Source organism: Danio rerio, chromosome 4, assembly GCF_052040795.2.
Source record: "Danio rerio strain M-AB ecotype USA chromosome 4, GRCz13ab, whole genome shotgun sequence".
NCBI lineage: Eukaryota > Metazoa > Chordata > Actinopteri > Cypriniformes > Danionidae > Danio > Danio rerio.
In genome coordinates this window covers 28,594,969-28,613,936 of record NC_141024.2, presented here as the reverse complement: position 1 = coordinate 28,613,936, position 18,968 = coordinate 28,594,969, and the positions used below count along the sequence as shown (strand labels likewise).

Below are 18,968 nucleotides of genomic sequence, written 5' to 3'. Positions count from 1 at the left end.
ACACAGAAATGCCTACTGACCCAGCCGGGACTTAAATCATCAAATTTCTTGCTGTGACGCAAAAGTGCTCACTACTGAGCCTCCATGCCGCCTTAATTAATTAATTATAAAAAGATCAAATTTATGTAATAACATTTTATTTGAAAATAAATATTGGTCAGTACACTGGCATCATGTTTTTAACATATTTCAAAAACTAAAATAGAACAATGAAATTACATAATTTTTTTTTTTTTAACAAATACATGTTCTTTATTTCTTCAACAGTGCAATGTCAGTTGCATTAAAAAGATATTTCCAGACTTTTAAAAATACTGTGTGAATGTTCTTAAATAACGTTAATATATTGTCAAATACATAATTTTACAATTTGATATGTATACAATTTTTAAATGTCACTGTTTTAACCTTACCTCAGATTTCAGAAGCTTGTTGAAATTTGGAGTGATATAAAAGAGAACTCCATCTATTGCTCCAGGGAGAGTGACTCCACGAAAAAACAGAATAAACAGCATGAAGTAGGGATATGTGGCAGAGAAATAGACCACCTGAAAAGAACAAAAGATAAACAAAGAAAAAAGTTAATTTAAAATATGCAGAGACAATTAAATTATTTACTTGTTAGTAGAGTGATTTCACTGATTTCTCCTTGTTGATAAAGGTGCTGTATATAAGTTTGACTCTTCTAAACATGAAAATAACATACTATGTTTGCAGATATTTAGGAAACTTGCTTAAGTAAACATACTTGTTTATCTGAAAAACATTGCTGAAATCATTCATTCTGCTTTGAAAATGGAAAGCACAGGAACAAAAACTAGAACAGTTTGTTTTGGTCTCATTAACTCAATTAATTTTTAACTCAATTAATTTTTTTTTAAACTCAATTAACCCAATTAAATTTTAGTACCCCTTGTGTTACCCTTGTGGAAAACTGCATATTTGATTCATTCAGTCAGGGAGGCTCTCAAAGTATGAGTCCAGTATGTGTCTGCAATTGAAAATGCAACCTTTGGTGGACAGGAACAGCCACTGAAATTAGATGTTGATTCAGAGTTCCCCATGAGTTGGTTATATTGATTTTTTTTGCATCAGACACATGACAGAAATTTAAATACAGCCATTCAGTAGCACAGAATGTATATGCACTCACTGCCCTCCATCAAATTGGTAAGGTTTCTAATGTAATTAATACATATTAAACCTCTTTAATATTATAAAAAAGTTGTTGGCTTCCACTGAGTTACAGTCTTTTTAGTAGCATTGCAATAAATATTAAGTAAAATGCCATTTAAACTCACATTATTAGTATTTAACACTAAATAAAGCACACAAGGCATACCTGAGGTGATCATTGTCATATTTTTCTGTTATTCGGCTGCAAGAAATAATTTTCTAAAATATAAATTTCAGGTGTTAGTTAGGACAAATCTCCTTTTAATATGGAAAATATATTTTTTTCTATTACATGCTGTTGCTTTTACTTAGAACACAATTAAAATCACCACTCTGCCACCACAACCCTCCAAATCGGGATGGAGGTTGCATCAATCTTACTATACGTAAGAAACATCTCCATCCCAGGGGGGCAGTTAATTGCTGTAAATGGACTGTTAAATGTCTTTAAGATTAACCACCTAGAGAGCAAATACTTTCCACTGGTTTGTGGATGCAATTGCTTTTGATTATTAATCTTAAGACAAGCTGTACACCTGGGAGTGAGAGTGCACTCTAAAAGAAATGATGCCTCCTCCTGGACGTTAGTGCTCCTCAGACATATGTAGAGCAGTAAGCTGGGCAACACCATTTTGCAAGACATTTACAAAGTTCTGTGGTCTTTGAGTGGAGTTTTTGAGTGCTTGCTGCACTATGCTCCCTAACCCAAAGATGCATGCACATATATTGTGAAAACCATTGTACAATGATGAGCAAAGGTATTCTTTATTTACTTGTGTTACGATTATCATTGTCAGATCATGAGCGAGCACTCCAGCTATCTGTATCTTATCTGCTATTCACATGGACCACAACTACCATCAATACCCACTATAACTTTAAACAATCTGAACTGACAAACTCACACACAGCTGAATGTTATTTGTACTTATTATACTCTCTATATTAACTCCATTTTTCATATGTATCCATTGCTAAGTCTTGTGTAACCCCCATAAAATAATGAATGGGAGTAGATAAAACAGATAAGATAGAAAAAATAGATAAGACAAATAAAATTAGATAAAACAGATAAAATAATAAATAAATATACACCTCATCATCATTATTAAAGTGTTAAAGTGTTGATGCTAAAATAAGTATTAAAATAAAATGTATAAAAAATGTTAAAACATGTATATGTGAGTTATAATTCTCTGATTGGGTGTCAGGCTGTCAGCAGTCTTAAGTCAGCAAATGAGAGCGCTGGATGCTCATCTCCGCCCCCTTGTGGTTGCGGATATTGCAAAAAAATCGGAAGAGACACACAGCGTGACAGAAAGGAAAACCGAGTGATTATAAAGTAAATATAGCGAAAATACATTAGTTAAAACTTTTAAAACCAATATAATGTTAAAAATATAAGTCTATAGCACGAGGATGGCGAGGGATTGAGTAGATATATGCTGATTTGAGCGTGATGGATGCATTTTGACTCGGTGAGTTCATCATTAGCTTACTGCTAAAATAATAGAAACTAGTGATGGTGAAATTAAGCTTTCTGAACCAGTGAAGCGCTCGACTCAATTGTATCGGAAAAAGGTTCGTTACTGGAAGCTTGCTAAATCAGAGCTCGATGATGACCTCTTCTGGTGAAAGTGTGGGAAAGCACTGTGTTGCCATAATGTCAAATGTTCACAACTGACCAACTCATTCATGTAGTAATACAACAACAGCAATATAAACAAATTACTCAATTACTGTAGTTTTTACACAAGATATATTACATTACACAACTGATGATTGTTGTAAAATCCAAGGTATTCAAAAGTTTATCATAATACAATTAGTCCCGCTCCAAGCAGGGATCGACCCAGCAATTCCTGATTGGGAGGCGAGTGCTCTAGGAGGACACTATGTGAACGATGCTTTAGGATCGCATTCACCAGATGGTCTCTGTTAAACACAATACTACGATATGCGGTGGTTTTCTTTAAAGATAGTCATAAAAAATACGCTAATACACTTTAGTATTGTTCAAAACTTTTTTACTAAAAATACTATTGTAGTTTAGTTTAATTACTGCTGTGTGGGACTGGTGCAGTGCTTTGAAACAAATGTATGTAATAGACGCCAATTCTCTCGCTATACACTTTACTATGAGGGTGTTTAAACCTTTGAATCAAAGTTCGAAGCAGTCACGTGGGTAAAGGCAAAAATGAAGCTTTGGACATCACTGATCACGTGATGATGGCAAAACGAATCAAGCTCCGGTACACTGCTTCACTGCGAGATGTATCGTTTTTTTGATACATGCTTCGAAGCCTCGGCGCACAACGTCACATCACTAATAGAAACATATTGAGTGACAACATGTTGAATGTGATAATACTTTATTAGTTTCATGTTTAAGAAGTGATAGGAAGTTGTATCTTTCTGTTTAATGGAAGAATTATCCATTATCACAAGGTTATAAAACTGCATGGTGTTTTATTATTTACTACAGCTCACAGACATCACTGTGGTCACATGTACCTGATAGGAATTAAAAAAAGAATACATTAGAAGAACAGGTAACTGAAATTAATGTTATTTGTTATGACAATATTTTTTGTATATGTTTTGATGCTATTTTATTCTTTATGTATATATTTTTTTATCATATTGTGATACTGAATATTTGCTCTGGTCTGTGAAAACAGGCCAGGTTATTTTTCGTTGCTGGATTTTGGAATTCTTGCAATTCTCGGTTGATGGCGAGCCTCCCAAGTGCAGTTTCAGTGGACCTACAGGAAAGGACTGATTTCTAGGGAAAAAGGACACTTGCTTTTTCTACTATTTCCCTTCACTCAAGTAAGAGGATTTGATCCTTAAGACTGGTTCTCTTTTTTTTTCCAAGAGGACATTTTGTGAGTACCCAAAAGACAGTTGAAAGTAAATAATTCATTTATTTTATTTTGATCTTCCTGGATTTGAAACTTGATATATTTGGAAAAATTTTATTTGGTTACATGTAACAAAACAATTTGGAAATTGTTGATTTATTTGAACTCTCATCTATTTGTTTTAATTGTGAATTTAACCAAATTTACAACGTCATATAAAGGGTGCACCCGGGGTATATTTTTACTTAGTGTTTATATTATTGTTATTTCTTTTGTGTGTGTATATAATACAGAACAACGTTGTGCAACTTACCCTTTCGTCTCTGTGAGTTACTCAGCATCACCACTACCTCCTTTCCCGTTCTTAGTAATCTTCTGATTTTAATTGTTTGGTCCTTTAAGGTTTAATACCCGTTACACTTGTTACTGTTTATGCGCTTTTCTAAGTGTTTACCTGTTGGTCTGTCGGAGCTTGATCCCTAGACTGTGTTTCCAGTTTTTGATCGTTTTCTGCCTGCCCTGACCCTAGCCTGTTATCTGGATTACTCTCTGGATTTTCTTTGTTGTTCTCTGTGCTCCTGTTTACCCTTGCCTGTTCGACAATCCCATTTTATAACAAAGCTGCATTTGGAACTACCTCTATTGTTAGCGTGTCCTGTCATAACAAGTTGCCATGTGTTTTTATTGGAAATATCTGTGTTGATAAACACTCTACAAATCTATATCATCCTTAATGTTGCTGTCACAGTGTAAGTATCTGGCCATATGTGACTAATTGACAAGCTGCATAGTTATGTATATTCAACAGGATGTCTAAAGAGGGCCATCACAATATACTGTAACTTTGTAAAATTGGGAACAATGAAAGGTTGAAAATACAAATGTTGGCATGCATACCTTTCCTGTCCACTCCACCCCTTTCCAGATTGAGAAATAGACAAGAATCCAGGACAATGCCAAAGTTCCAACCAATGGCCATCGCAATTCACCAGGTTCTTCCAAACCATTTGTTAACTGGTGCATGTTCCTCCTGTAAAGATGAATGTGATAGGTAAAGTATATATATATATATATATATATATATATATATATATATATATATATATATAATATATATATATATATATATATATATATATATATATATATATATATATATATATATATATATAACAAACTCCCAGAACAAACTCCCAGAACTCTTTTCACCCCTCAACTTCTGCAACAGCTGACAAAAATTCGGACACACAGACACAGCTGTAGCTCATCTTCACTGATTACATGGACAATATTTACCACACACTTTCATGGACACTTGGCTGAGTCTTGTTTTTCCTATGAATTTGAATATGAGATTCCTATGAACTGTTTTTCCCTGTTTGTTTTGATCCTTGTCTAGTTGAGCATTTTGATTCTTTGCTGTCTAGCCTTTCGCCTGTTTTTGAGCTTTGACAGCACAACTACCATTTATAAACTGCATGTGGATCTGCATGTCTGTTGTCCAGCATCTACTTCATAACAATATATAGCCCTATAAATTATTTCCAACCAGCCAAAGTGGCTGTTATGAGTGTCTGACTAACCCACCACAGCAGAAATCGTCTCGGGTTATGTATGTAACCATAGTTTCCCCAGAGGGAACGAGACACTGCGTCTAACCAGAACGCTAGGAGGAACACCTCTTTTATACGCGTCTTGAAGCACATGTGAAGCAGAGAGTATGGCGGAAGACGCAGTGTCTCGTTCCCTCTCGGGGAACTATGGTTACATACGTAACCCGAGACGTTCCCCATCTAGGGAACTTCTACACTGCGTCTAACCAGAACGATAGGGGAACGCAATACCCACTAGGCCAGACTCACTCTGACCATGAAGAATGCACACTCAAGAAGTGAGACTGAAAAGTCCAGCTGGTCGTGATGCACAGAAGTATGTGGAGTTGACCAGCCTACCACCATACAATGTCAGAGAGGGCAGTGCCCGATAAAGGCTCTGGGAGCCATGAGAAGAACCACTAGAGAAAAAGCTCTAAGGTTAATGATGCCAACAATCTGTTTTTAATGTTATTCAGATAGCATTAGCTAGTCTGCAAGTCTTTCCCCGGTCAGCATACAGTATATATTCAGCAAGAAGCTGTTTAAGGACCAGATAACTATCTGAAACCTCCTGCTAGGCTTAAGTGGGAAGACAGAGATGCGTTTGAGCCCTACTGTTAAAACCCAAGACAATGTCCCATTTGTGCTAAGAGGTCTTAGCCTTACGGCTACTCAGAGGAAGTTTTGAATTGGTCTCTGCCCAGAGACTCAACATCTATGGGAGAAGTTAAGTTGGTACTGCTGCTACGTACACATTGGTGTAAAGGCAGCTAGCCCTACTGACAGACAGTCTCCTGGTAGCTTTTTGGGTTCAGTTGGTGTTTAGTGCACCAAGCTTAGAGAAGTGCCCATTCAAGAGAGTAGAGCTTCCTTTTGAGTGGTGTCCTGGAACTCAGTGTGGTCGCGCAACCTCGGTTGACATTCATACTTTAGGGAATTGGCCCCCTCGGGGGCCACAACCGTCCAGGACTTCTGGGAGCAGAGCAACCAAGGGAAAAACTGTACAGACGACCTCGGCCACGTCCAGTCTGCTTGGTGTTGGATACGAGAGAGACAAATCGTAGCATGAAATGCATGGTCTCCTGCATTTTTCCAGCTCTCACCTCAACAGGAGGTGTGCTCCCATGCCAAAAACCAGAGTTTTTCCACATACTTAAGGCTCGAAGGCAGCACCGTGAGACCTAGATCATGCAGAAAAGATTCTCCCCAGGGGAACAAACTCTGGATTGTGCCACCACTGCTGCAGACAGAAACATGATGGCCCCTTATGGCTGGGAGATATGTATTAGGGCCAGATAACTGGCTAGAACAATGATATTATCTGCAGGCATTAGATGTGCCATAGGAGATGATTTTCTCCCTATTGTCCCACTTTGGAAAGGCCTCTCAAGGTCCCTACCAAACCCATAAGAAAAGAGTCTATCATAAGCATGACGTGATGACAGACAGCTTCTAAGACTGGGTCCTGGGACAGGAACCAGGGCTCTTTTTCACATAATTAAGGCTTGTAGTTAGTGCCGCGAGAACTTGATCATGTGGAAAGGGTTTCCCTCAGGGGTACAAACCCTGGATTGAGCAACCTCTGCAGGGATCTTATGCACATAGGGCTGAACATAATGGTGTTGGCTGCTAATGTCATAAGACTCAACAGTCTATGCAACTGTTAACATGGGGCTCCACAGGAGGATCCAATGTGCCAATGTGCAAAGCAGTTGGGAATTTAGACCCCCTGTTAAGCGGCCAACAATATATTGTCTTTGCGGACAAGGGAATGAAGGCCTCTTATGTCTGGGAGAAAGTGTTTCAAGGCCAGAGAGCTGGCTAGAACACAGATTTCATCTGCAGGCATTAAATGTGCCATAGGAGATGATATTCTCCCTATTGTCCCACTTTGGGTAGACCTCTCAAGGTCACTACCAAACCCATAAGAAAAAGAGTCTATCATAAGCATGACGCGATGACAGACAGCTTCTAAGACTGGGTCCTAAGATAGGAACCAGGGCTCTTTTTCACATACTTAAGGCTCGTAGGCAGCGCCGCGAGAACTTGATAATGTGGAAATGTTTCCCCTCAGGGGAACAAACCCTGGATTGAGCAACCTTTGTAAGGGTCTCATGTACATGGACAGGAACCAGGGTTTTTCCCACAAACTTAAGGCAGCGTGCCGCGAGACCTTGTACATGTGGAAGAATTCCAGTTGAAGGAAAACAAATCCCTCGATTAAAGCCACTACTGCAGGGGTCTCATGATCAGCAGCCCAAATGGAATCGCACTGGATGCTGCTGCTGCCATGGGACCTAACAGTTTCCGAAACTGTTTTACAGTGATGGATTGGCCTTGTTCGACTCTGTGTACGGCTTACTGAATCAAAGTGATTCATGGCAGGGACAGACGTGTTTGCATTAAAGTAGTTCCATGGCACACCTAACAAGTTGGAAGCACACCTTTTGATGTGTTCAGCCGAAACCTCAACCTTCTGATATGGGTGAGAACGACAACTCGATGTCGATCCTCCATATCATAAGACTGAGCTAGAATCAGCCAACTGTCTAAATAATTTGGGATACGAATATCCTGTATACAAAGTGGACGAAGGTTTGAGGTGACAGAGCTACGCCGAATGGAAGAACCCGATACTGGAAACGATTTGCCCCCGAAAGCAAATCTCAAGTACCTCCTGTGTTGGGGGAAGGATTGATATATGGGACACTACTAACTTAGATTTTTAAAATCTAAAATTGAACACAGCCCCCATCCTCTTTCTAGAGTCTGTTCTGGCTTTACCACAGTAGGTGTAACACCGCTGAAGTTCTCAGACTAGCTGGCTTTGTGGAAAGGTCAGATTGTGATTGCCATTTCAAGCCCCATGCTCTTTTCTTTTGAGGGGGAGCTCGAGAGGCAACGCTTTAATTAATTAATTTATTTTCTTGTCGGCTCCGGGGTCGCCACAGCGGAATGAACCACCAACTTATCCAGCAAGTTTTTACGCAGCAGATGCCCTTCCAGCCACAACCCATCTCTGGGAAACATCCACACACACACTCATACACTATGGACAATTTAGCCTACCCAATTCACCTGTCCCACATGTCTGTGGACTGTGGGGGAAACCGGAGCACCCGGAGGAAACCCATGCGAAGGCAGGGAGAACATGCAAACTCCACACAGAAACACCAACTGAGCCGAGGTTCGAACCAGCAACCCAGCGACCTTTTTGCTGTGAGGCGACTGCACTACCTACTGCGCCACTGCCTCACCCCATCCATAAATTGTTTTATTAAATCAGCTTGAAAGGCATCTAACTGACTGCCCAGCCGTCGAAAAAGCCTTACCAACCAAACTAGATGTTATACGTAATGGTTTGGTGGCTAAAGGAGGCACTGCATTCTGAATAACTGGCTGCAGATGGCGTACCAGTTCCTCTTCAACTTAGGGCATTATCTTGCATGCTCTTTCATTCAGCTCTTGCACTGATGAGTAAATTTGTGTTCTAGGAGTTATACATCTAGATCAGGGATGGGCAAACTTGATCCTCAAGGGCCAGTGTCCCTGCAGAGTATTGTTCCAACACTAGTCAAACACACCTGAACAAACTAATCAGTGTCTTCAAAATCACTTGAACTCTATAGGGAGGTCTGTTTGAATAGGGTTAGAGCTAAACTATGCAGGACACTGGCCTTCCAGGATCAAGTTTTCCCACACCTGCATCTGACGTGACCAGGGGAGGATTAGATCTGCCAGAGAGAGACAGAGAAAGGACGGCGTCCGTCTCCATCTCATCTGCCAGATCTACTTGCGAACCCCATGATCTGAGACGCCGCTGTGCCCTCAGCACGAGCAGGACTCGAACCATGAGGAGCGCGAGCCGCGGGGATTTCCTCGAAAAACGCCCAACGGCTTCGGATTATTTTCCAAAGAAAAGCATTACAGTGTGCACAATCAATAATATTCAATAAACATTTTTTTTTTTACTAGGAGCATCACTAACTAAATGTGAAAAGCACTGAAAAATATTTTAAAAAATGGCAATAATTGTCCACATTTTGTGAGGAAATCTTAACATCAGATAAAATTAAATTAAAGGTCACTTACTCCCAGAACTCAGTGACAGCACTGGACAGGTTGGTGGTGTCCAGCAGGCTGTAGTTGGAAAAGCAGCGATCAGTGTTCCAAGGGTTATCACAGGTTTGCCATGGCAATTCCTAAAGAGAATTTTAAAAGGTGATTTGGACCACCTTATTGTTTTAATTATCTACACAAGCATATTTCCTATAATTGGTAAATTATAGCAGAGGTACAGCTGTGGATACTTGGGCATGCACACTAACACAGGGCATAATTTTTGTGTCACTATGCAATAATAGTCTCTATTTTTACATCAATGTTATTGGTAGGTATAGGGTTGAGGTAGGAATAGACATCAATAAAACACAATGTAATAGATAATTTAGGAAATAATTTTAATTATTAATGTTAATTTTTAGCTGGAGCTGCATCCCTTCTATCAATAACCCTATAACTCGTGACATAAAATTAAATAAGTCTTAAGTGACTGAAATCTTTGAAAGTTTGCTGAAGCATTCAAAACATTGATAAAATTAAATAATAAGGTTTAGATAACCCAGTTGCCCCCCCCCCCCTCCCACCCCCAATTAACTTTTGATCCCCCATTGAAGTACAGGGGGGATAATTTTCACTTAAATGTGTCTTAAATAACAATCTATAATAAAAAAATTATGGTTCTTACCATTGTCAATCCATGATCACACCATGATTGTCTCATTATGCAGAAAATATACAGTCTGTGGTCTGAAACTAGACTCTGAACACCAGCAGATCTAGCTACCGACAGAAATGCCTACTGTAAGTGTTCAAAAGACACTTTTCTTGCAAAAAATAAAATATATATATATATATATATATATATATATTTTTTTTTTTTTCATATTAAAACAGCCTAAAAGTAAAGTAAAATTTGACTACAGTTAGGAGCACAACAAAGTTTCTTTTCAAACTTCTCAACAATGGCAAATTTAGTTATTATGAATATCACATCTTTTAAAGTCATATGTAGGGTTCTGAAAATAAAAACGGGTGCTGGAAATCTGTGACAATGTTTGATTATAGTTTATTTTAATATAATGGTAGATTTTAGATAAAGTGCTTGAAAATGGCACTGTTTTGCTTTCATAATAATTTATTCTAAACACTTATCTATTGCAAAAAAAAAAGTGATTTTTTTGTTTGTTTTTACATAAAATGAAACCTCCACTGGAGTTAGTGCATGTGTCTGTTGCGTGATCCGTGTGGGAAGTACAATCACAGGTCATTTTTGTAGGAGAGGAGCTGCGCATTCTGGTCACATAAACAAACATTATGTTCATGCTGATAACTCAAGTGACTTTCCCTGTACTTTATCGACAACAAAACCTTTTTTATACACCTCTTATGTTGTAATGATTTAAATTGTGTTTGAAAAATTAAATATGATTAGCTAACAAAAAAATGGCTAAGAATAAACATATTAATCTGAATTTATCTTTTTTTTTTAACAAAACCCCTTTGTCTCAAGTTAAAGGTACATCTTGGTACCTAACGTGTACATATTTGCAACTAAAATGTAAACTAAATGTTTTCATAATTTCAATGTTAAGATTATAGTATTAGTGTTAACAACTTTTTTCAACCCTCTTTTTCATCCACTCTCTTCCTCCAATTTTATTGTCATACAAACTAGGGACCAAATAAAGAGTGTAAAGGATGAAACACTCACTGCTTTGAAAGAGCTGAAGAGGTAGTAGAGTGCCCAGGCAATGATAATGATGTAATAAATGTTGAGCCAGAAAGACAGAACCACAGCAGCCAGACCCACACCTAATATAGGAGGAGTTCAAGAGAGAAACAGATTGATGACTGTTGCAAGGTAAACATAGTTGCACAACATGTCTTAGAGCTAGTCCACCAAGGATAATATAAATGTAGCATGTGCACTGGAAATAAAGCAATAAAATGTTTATGTATGTAGTGGAAATAATATATACTTTATCCAATTACATAATTTCTGGGTAAATATAAGTCAATTTAAGTCAAATAGGTATTGTTGGAATAATCTACCAACAATTGTAATAGATTTACCAGAGATGGGTTGCGGCTGGAAGGGCATCGGCTGCGTAAAAACTTGCTGGATAAGTTGGCGGTTCATTCCGCTGTAGCGACCCCGGATTAATAAAGAGACTAAGCCGACAAGAAAATGAATAAATGAATTGCAATAGATGGAGGTTTGTGTACTGTGGTATCAAGTGTAACGCTTTTTGGCCCTTACGATATCCGTATGGGGTGCATGCTCTCAGTAGATCCTTCACCTGCGCTACTCTAAAATAGTTGCATGTCTCCTGTATACTAGTAATACACGGTAAAAGAGTTCTGTTGCATGACCACTTTTCAACAAGCATATGCAAATCATCAGGCATGAACAAAGAGCCATAAAACGTGCTAGAAGGCAAATTTTTATTGGCTAGCTCAGCCCCTGAGTTAACGACTTCAGCAATCCTATTTAAGGAAGGCAGGGCCAGTTGACACCCTCTTACTTTTACTCCTCCTGAACCCTCTCTCCAACTCCTATTCACTCTTCATCCTGTACTGGCTCTTCAATCGTCACCAGCCAAAATGTGACCTAGGCCCTTTGGCCTTACCCAAGCTGAGGCCAGGCTTTGATACTGCGCACATCACTTGTTTTTACACACAAAACAAACTAATTGAATTCAAAGATAAAGAAAACAGTTTGTACTAATCCGTTATTGTAGTAAGATCAATTATATTTCCTGACCAGGAAATTACTTGATCTTTGATTTTATAGACAAATAAATTGTAGGCTCCAATAGACGAACAGTTCAATTTAATATAATTTTAATTTGGCTACCATTAATAATAAAGTCAACCCAACTATTCATAATTAAATTATAACTTGTTATTATTAATTATTAATAATCAGAATTTTATGAGATTAATTTGCTACAGAATGGTTGGTCAGCAATTGCTATTTACTTTAACGCCAGCAAAATTGTTTTAAATTCCTTGCTTATTGAATGAATAATGCGTCCATGAGTGCATGGTTGCACTGCTTTTTGAATATCGCTATGAGAACCTGAAAGTATGTGATTTAGTATTTATTGCATTGAGCTTATAAGGGTATGTCTAATAAGGGTTGCTATCTTTTAGTAAGGAAAACCAAGAGTTGACTGACTGTTGAAGAGTGCTGTGGAGCAACATCCATGATGCCGCTGCTTTGTAGTCTGAAATTCAGAAATTTTAATTTTATTTTGTTTTGCTTTCTTATGCTATGGGATTGGAAGTCCCATTAAATTTGCTGCTAATCACTGCTGTTATTCACTGCTATATTCCAAACTTTGCATTAGATGTATCAGCAATGATGCATGCTCTGTTTTCTGTGAACTTTAATTTGTTTTCCTTTTTTTTGTTCCTTTTTTCTTTTGTTTTTATGTAAGAATATTTGGTTTGCTGTGCAGTTGACTTTATTGTTTTTGTTTATTTGTTTGTTTGCAGTTTATATCCATACTGATTATTGGCCTTAAGAATTTATTTTATTATTTCATTTTTCATTAACCAATTTTTCAGATTATAAAGGATATTTTGAGTTCCTGTTTTTTCTTTCTTTTTTTTTTTGTACATTAGAATTGTGATCTGTGTGGAAATTTGCTGTTGTAGGAGTCAGGGCATCAAGGCAGGCAATTGGTTGTCCCTAATGATTGGACGGGGGGTTATGATGTGAAAATTTAATGGTTAGTTGTACAGTACATACAAATCGAATGTGGTGGAAAGAATGTAGTTTTGTACTATTTCTATTTGTCACAATCACCAGCGCTCTAATTCTGGCAGATCACTGATAAACACACAGTTCGCTAACAGACTACAAATCTGTCATAATAGACTACAAGTTCCAGTCATGCACCGCTCACACACTGTTTATTGTTTTCTGATGCTGGCTGGACCAACCTCTTTACCTGTTTTTGACTTCTTTTTTAGATTGTCCACATTATACTGTTTGCTTCTGTGATCGACCCTTGCCTGCCTGACCATTCCTGTTAATAAAGACTCTGCTATTGGATCCTCACCTCCGTTGTCAGCGTCTCTTCACATCACAGAAGACTCAGCCATACATGAACTCAGCAGAACAGGTCAGCCAGCTCATCCAAGAAGCTAACACCCTCAAGGACTACATTATTTTTTGGACATAGCTAACAATTCAGATCTTCCGGAAATCTTCCTTTTTCATTTCTTTTAAAATAGACAAAATTAACCGTTAAAATCCCCACTCGCAAACTTTGGGCAAAAACACCTCTGAATCCCTCGAATGGCTCACACCAGACACTCCAGAATTACCCAAATGTCCAGGGGCCTCATGTACTAAGACTTGCGTGGAAATCTCACTAAAACATTACGTAGGCACAAATAATAGGCTGTAAATGTGCGTACGCAGAAAAAAAAATTAGATGTATGAAACATTGCGTACGCCGAATCTCACGCATATTCTTTTGTACATCCAAATGAACGTGAAACTGAGCGCAACATGCACAAGTACAAAACCCCTCCCTGCCTCCTCCTCCGTATGAATATGCTAATGACTCTACTTTTGCAAAACCCAACGAAAAAACAATGGCAAAAGCAAGCAAAAAGAAAAACTTTGAACAGAATGTGAATTGGAGGTGCTGCTTTCGGAGGTAGACCGGAGAAAAGCAGTGTTATTTGCAAGTTTGTTCTCCGGAATTAACAACAAAAGAAAAAAATAGAGTGGGAGAGTTTAGCTGATGTGGTTAACACAATTGGGTCTGAACATCGCACTGAGTGAATTAAAAAAGAAATAGTGTGATTTATAGGTGTAAGATGTTGCAGTTCCCATAACAGTCTCAGTGGCGCAGCTCGTAAGATGCATGTCAACATGTTTTGACACGTTCGAGCATGAACTCGGTTCGAATACAGCACACATTCCCACGTTCAGTTCATCGTTAGTAAATCCAAACGTGAGCGATTCTGAGCGTGAAACCTGGCGTACGCAAAGTTTTTGTGCGTACGCAGCGTTGATACATGAGGCCCCAGGGGCGCCACATCCTCCCGAATTCCCTGAATGGCCAGGTGCACCACATCCTCCAAAATTTCTCAAATGTCTAGGTGCATCAGACTCTCGAGTACCACAAAAGGCCGGAGCCGCCGCCTGAGTCCCACGTAAGGTCAAAGCCGCCACTTGAGTTCCACAAATGGCTGCCAGAGCCGTGTGACTTCCCTGACCCGCAAGAGCTGTGTGACTTCCCAAAGCCACCAAAGTTGTGTAATCCTTTAGTGCTTCCTGATCCAAAGCCTTTACGATTCCACCATCATCTCTTTACCCAGGAAACCACAAATAACTAAAGCTAAGCAAAGTCCCTGCCTGCTTAAGGTTCAACCATCTGTACACATGTAACCACAAATCACATTACTAAATGACTACAGACCATTTGCTTTAACATATGTGCTCATGAAGTCATTTGAGAGACTTGTGCTGACCCACCTCAAGGACATTACTGGACCCTTAATAGACCCCTTTCAGTTTGCTTGTAGAGCATACAGGTCCATGGATGATGATACACAGTACTGTGTATGGATGATTTTGAAGGAGATTATGGTTGTGCACCTGTCCAACCTTTAGGACCTTTCCAGAAAAAGCCGCTCAAATGTTGAGGCAGCAAAGTGGTGCAGTGGGTAGCACAATCATCTCACTGCAATAAGGTCATTGGCACAAGCCCTGGGTTGGTCAATTGACGTTTCTGTGTGGAGTTTGCATGTTCTCCCAGTGTTGTTAGGGTTTCCTCCGGATGCTCCGGTTTCCACCAGATGTCCATAGACATGCACTATAGGTGAATTGGGTAAGCTAAATTGTCTGTAGTGAATAAGTGTGTATGGAGGTTTCCCAGTGATGGGTTGCAGCTGGGCATCCGCTTAGGAAAACATAGGCTGAATAAGTTGGTGGTTCATTCCGCTATGGCGACCCCAGATTAATAAAGGGACTAAGCCGAAAAGAAAATGTATGAATTAATGAATCAATCAACCGATCAATCAATCAATCAATCAATCAATCAATCAATCAATCAATCAATCAATCGTTAAAATTTAAATGCCAGTTTTATCCAAAAAAAATATTTATAGCCTACCAAACAATCCTAAAAGTTTTATTTAAAGATTTTTTAAAAAATCTCTTGATTAATCAGTCATTTGCTAAAACATCAAACTGAAGCTATTGGTTTAATGTTATGTACAGTATTTCAGTTTGCTTTTGATGGGGATGTAAAACTTACAGTGAAGCAATAATAATAGATGTCTAAAATAACTTTATGTATTTGTATGTTTCTCACCTTTCATCATGGGTATTAATTTCCATACTCCCAGTCCTCCCACAGATGTGTATTGTCCTAATGCTGTCTCCAACAGAAACAGTGGGATCCCAGCAAACACCAGAGTAGTGAAGTATGGGATCAAAAAAGCTCCTAAAACACAAAGAAAGTCACATTTAAATTTCAGACATAAACTGTAGTTTATGTATAAATGTAAATATATGCATTGGGTGGATATGATTTTGCTAACCCTGTTGAGAAAATCAGAAACCATTCGCAGAAGAAATAATAGTTTCTACTGAATAAAACTTTAAAAATACTACAAATCATAACATAATTTCATGGAGCCTGCTCATTTTTATGATTTCTCTTGTGTTTTTGAACAATCTCCTTCCTTTTTTTAGTAATAGCCAGTAGAAGGCAAAAAAAAAAAAAATGTATTGAGTAAATAATATTTAAAAATACCAGAAAATACCACAATTTAAATGATTAAAAAGTGTATCCTAATTTAGGTTACACCAATAATCAAATTTTTGAGTGTACAAATGTTGATAAAAATTGATAAAAGATTAAAACTTTAAATTAAAGATAACTGATTAATTTTACTTAAATTATTTAGGAGCAATAAATTAAATATTACATATATTTTACATGAAACTGAAAAGTTAGTTGTACTTGATATAAGATTAGAAAAAAGGAACTTTTATTCATTCATTTTCATTTTAGATTAGTCCCTTTATTAATCTGGGGTTGCCATAGCGGAATGAACCGCCAATTTATCCAGCACATTTTTACTCAGCGAATGCCCCTTCAGACGGAACCCATCATTGGGAAATAAAATGTATATTTTTGTTACTTATTTTACTCATGTAAATCGTTACAAGATGTTTATCAAGTAAATCTTTTAGGTCCCTTTTTAGTTTACTTGGTAAAATCATGTTAACCCTCTACATTAAAATCTAAACAAGCTTTGAGATGGTTTTATATTCTAAAACTGCTTACAGAAGAACTGATTTGTGTAAGCTAAACTAAACAAAACAAATATATTCTTGTGAATGGTTATTGGAAGTCAATAGAGGAGAGACTTCAGTGAAAAAAAACTTCAGTGAATCTGTTACATCGCTGGGGGTATTCCAGAAAGCAGGTTATGTGACATACCCATAAGTTTAAGGCCGTACTCACACTAGGTACAGTTGCCTCGAACCGGGCCAAAGCACGCTTTTCCCCCCTCCCGTCTCCCCCAACGATCCGCACTCACACCACAAACGGGCCTTGGCACGCTTACGTCAACGCTGCTGCGCTGTTCAGTGAGAAGCGCTCTCTCACTCAGCAGCACAGTGGAGATTTCTCTAGTTATATAATTTCAGTCGTTTGTTATGCAGTGACATGCAGTAAAATATTTCGCCAAACAGTCCTTAGGGATACGGTGACACGGTCAGATATTTCGCCGAACAGATCCGCCACTTTTGGCGCTCATAAACAATCATAAAGCTCTCATCCTGCAGGAATGAGGAGGTTTGCTGAAGGTGCGCAGCTCTCATGCAGTGAGGAGTTTGCGTTTTAATAAACTACGGCAGTTTGCGTTCACTGAACAGTAAGAATGATTAATGAATCTATATGAAACAGTCCCTTAAAAGTCAAGTCACTCAAATGTGCTTTCAATTTCGGGCTTTGACGCATTTTGCACTCACACACAAGCGTACCGTGCCAAAGCCCAAGTGAACCGCGCTCAGGCACACCTCTTCCAACCGGGCCAGGGCCGGCCAAGTGAACCATGCTTGAGCCCGATTCAGCGCACTCACACTTCTCAAACGATCCGGGAAACGGGCGGGGGGCACGGTACGGATGGCATAGTGTGAGTAGGCCCTAAGAGTAAGTAAATGGATAACCTCAGCTTTTAGTTCCAAAAACTGAGGTAACTTTTGGGGTATGCTAAGTAATGTGGGAATATAAATTGTTATAATCTATATATAACTAAAAAAGTTATATTCTTTGGTTTTTAGGGTGAGACAGCAGTGGCATTGCGAGGGGGGCGGGGGTGGGGCTTTGGGGGCTTAAGCCCCTGATGTATTGTCAAAAGCCCCTGATCTTTTGGAATATGTTGCACTTAAATAAAAATAGGTTGTATAACATTTTTTTTTGTTATCGAAGTCCTTAAAATTAGCACATACATCATGCGGTCCACTTAATGCAGCATTTGTGTCAGGTAATTAAACAGTCACCTGTTTCTACTGGCAGGTGGGAGTGGCTCTGTTGTCACATGGTTTAAAAAAAATTCCGTCACTGCTCTTCATTCATTATTTTGAGGAGCTGATGCTGATGAGGTAATAATACAACTGTTTCGCGAAACTGAATAGTTCTAACTACTGATGAAGCTTAATATTTGTTTTCACAGTATAAAATGTGTGTAGTTTTGGTGAAATAAAATAACTGTAGGTAATCAATAAAATGTGCATCGTATTAATGTAAGAACATGTGAATTAGTCAGAAAAATTTAAATTGTACTTGCTTTCTAGATATGATATAGATATCTAGACATCTTTATCTAGATATGATATAGCCATCTGTTTCTGTAATAGTTAAATCAGTGAGTTCATGTATCTAGCATATTATTTTATAGCTATATTCTACTGTAACATGCAACAGATTATAAATCGACTTTCTTATGAAAACACCCAAGATGGCTGAAAGAACACATACAGTTAAAGTCAGAATTATTAGCGACCCTGAATTAACAGCCCCCCTGTTTATTTTTTTATCACATTTCTAAACATAATAGTTTTAATAACTCATCTCTAATAACTGATTTATTTTATCTTTGCCTAATGACAGTAAGTAATACTTAACTAGAATTTTTTAAAGACACTTCTATACAGCTTAAAGTGACATTTAAAGGTTTTAAAGGCAGGTTAAGGTAATTAAGCAAGTCATTGTATAATGATGGTTTGTTT

The 18,968-nt window shown here is 38.1% G+C and overlaps 1 protein-coding gene across 3 annotated transcripts in view; it reads right to left on the bottom strand.

Moving 5' to 3' along the window:
* slc6a1l (solute carrier family 6 member 1, like) overlaps positions 1–18,968 on the bottom strand; it is a 92,798-nt gene that overhangs the window by 51,835 nt on the left and 21,995 nt on the right. For all 3 annotated transcript variants that reach the window (XR_015483251.2, XM_087248303.2, XM_087248302.2), the window contains exons 3-7: positions 16,039–16,170; positions 11,409–11,509; positions 9,728–9,837; positions 4,938–5,070; positions 414–548 (exon numbers count right to left, since the gene is read on the bottom strand). Coding sequence is in view for 2 of the 3 variants with exons in the window: in XM_087248303.2 (XP_087104429.2) it covers positions 414–548; positions 4,938–5,070; positions 9,728–9,837; positions 11,409–11,509; positions 16,039–16,170 (611 nt within the window). In the remaining variant the exon portion in view is untranslated. The remainder of the gene's footprint in view (positions 1–413; positions 549–4,937; positions 5,071–9,727; positions 9,838–11,408; positions 11,510–16,038; positions 16,171–18,968) is intronic.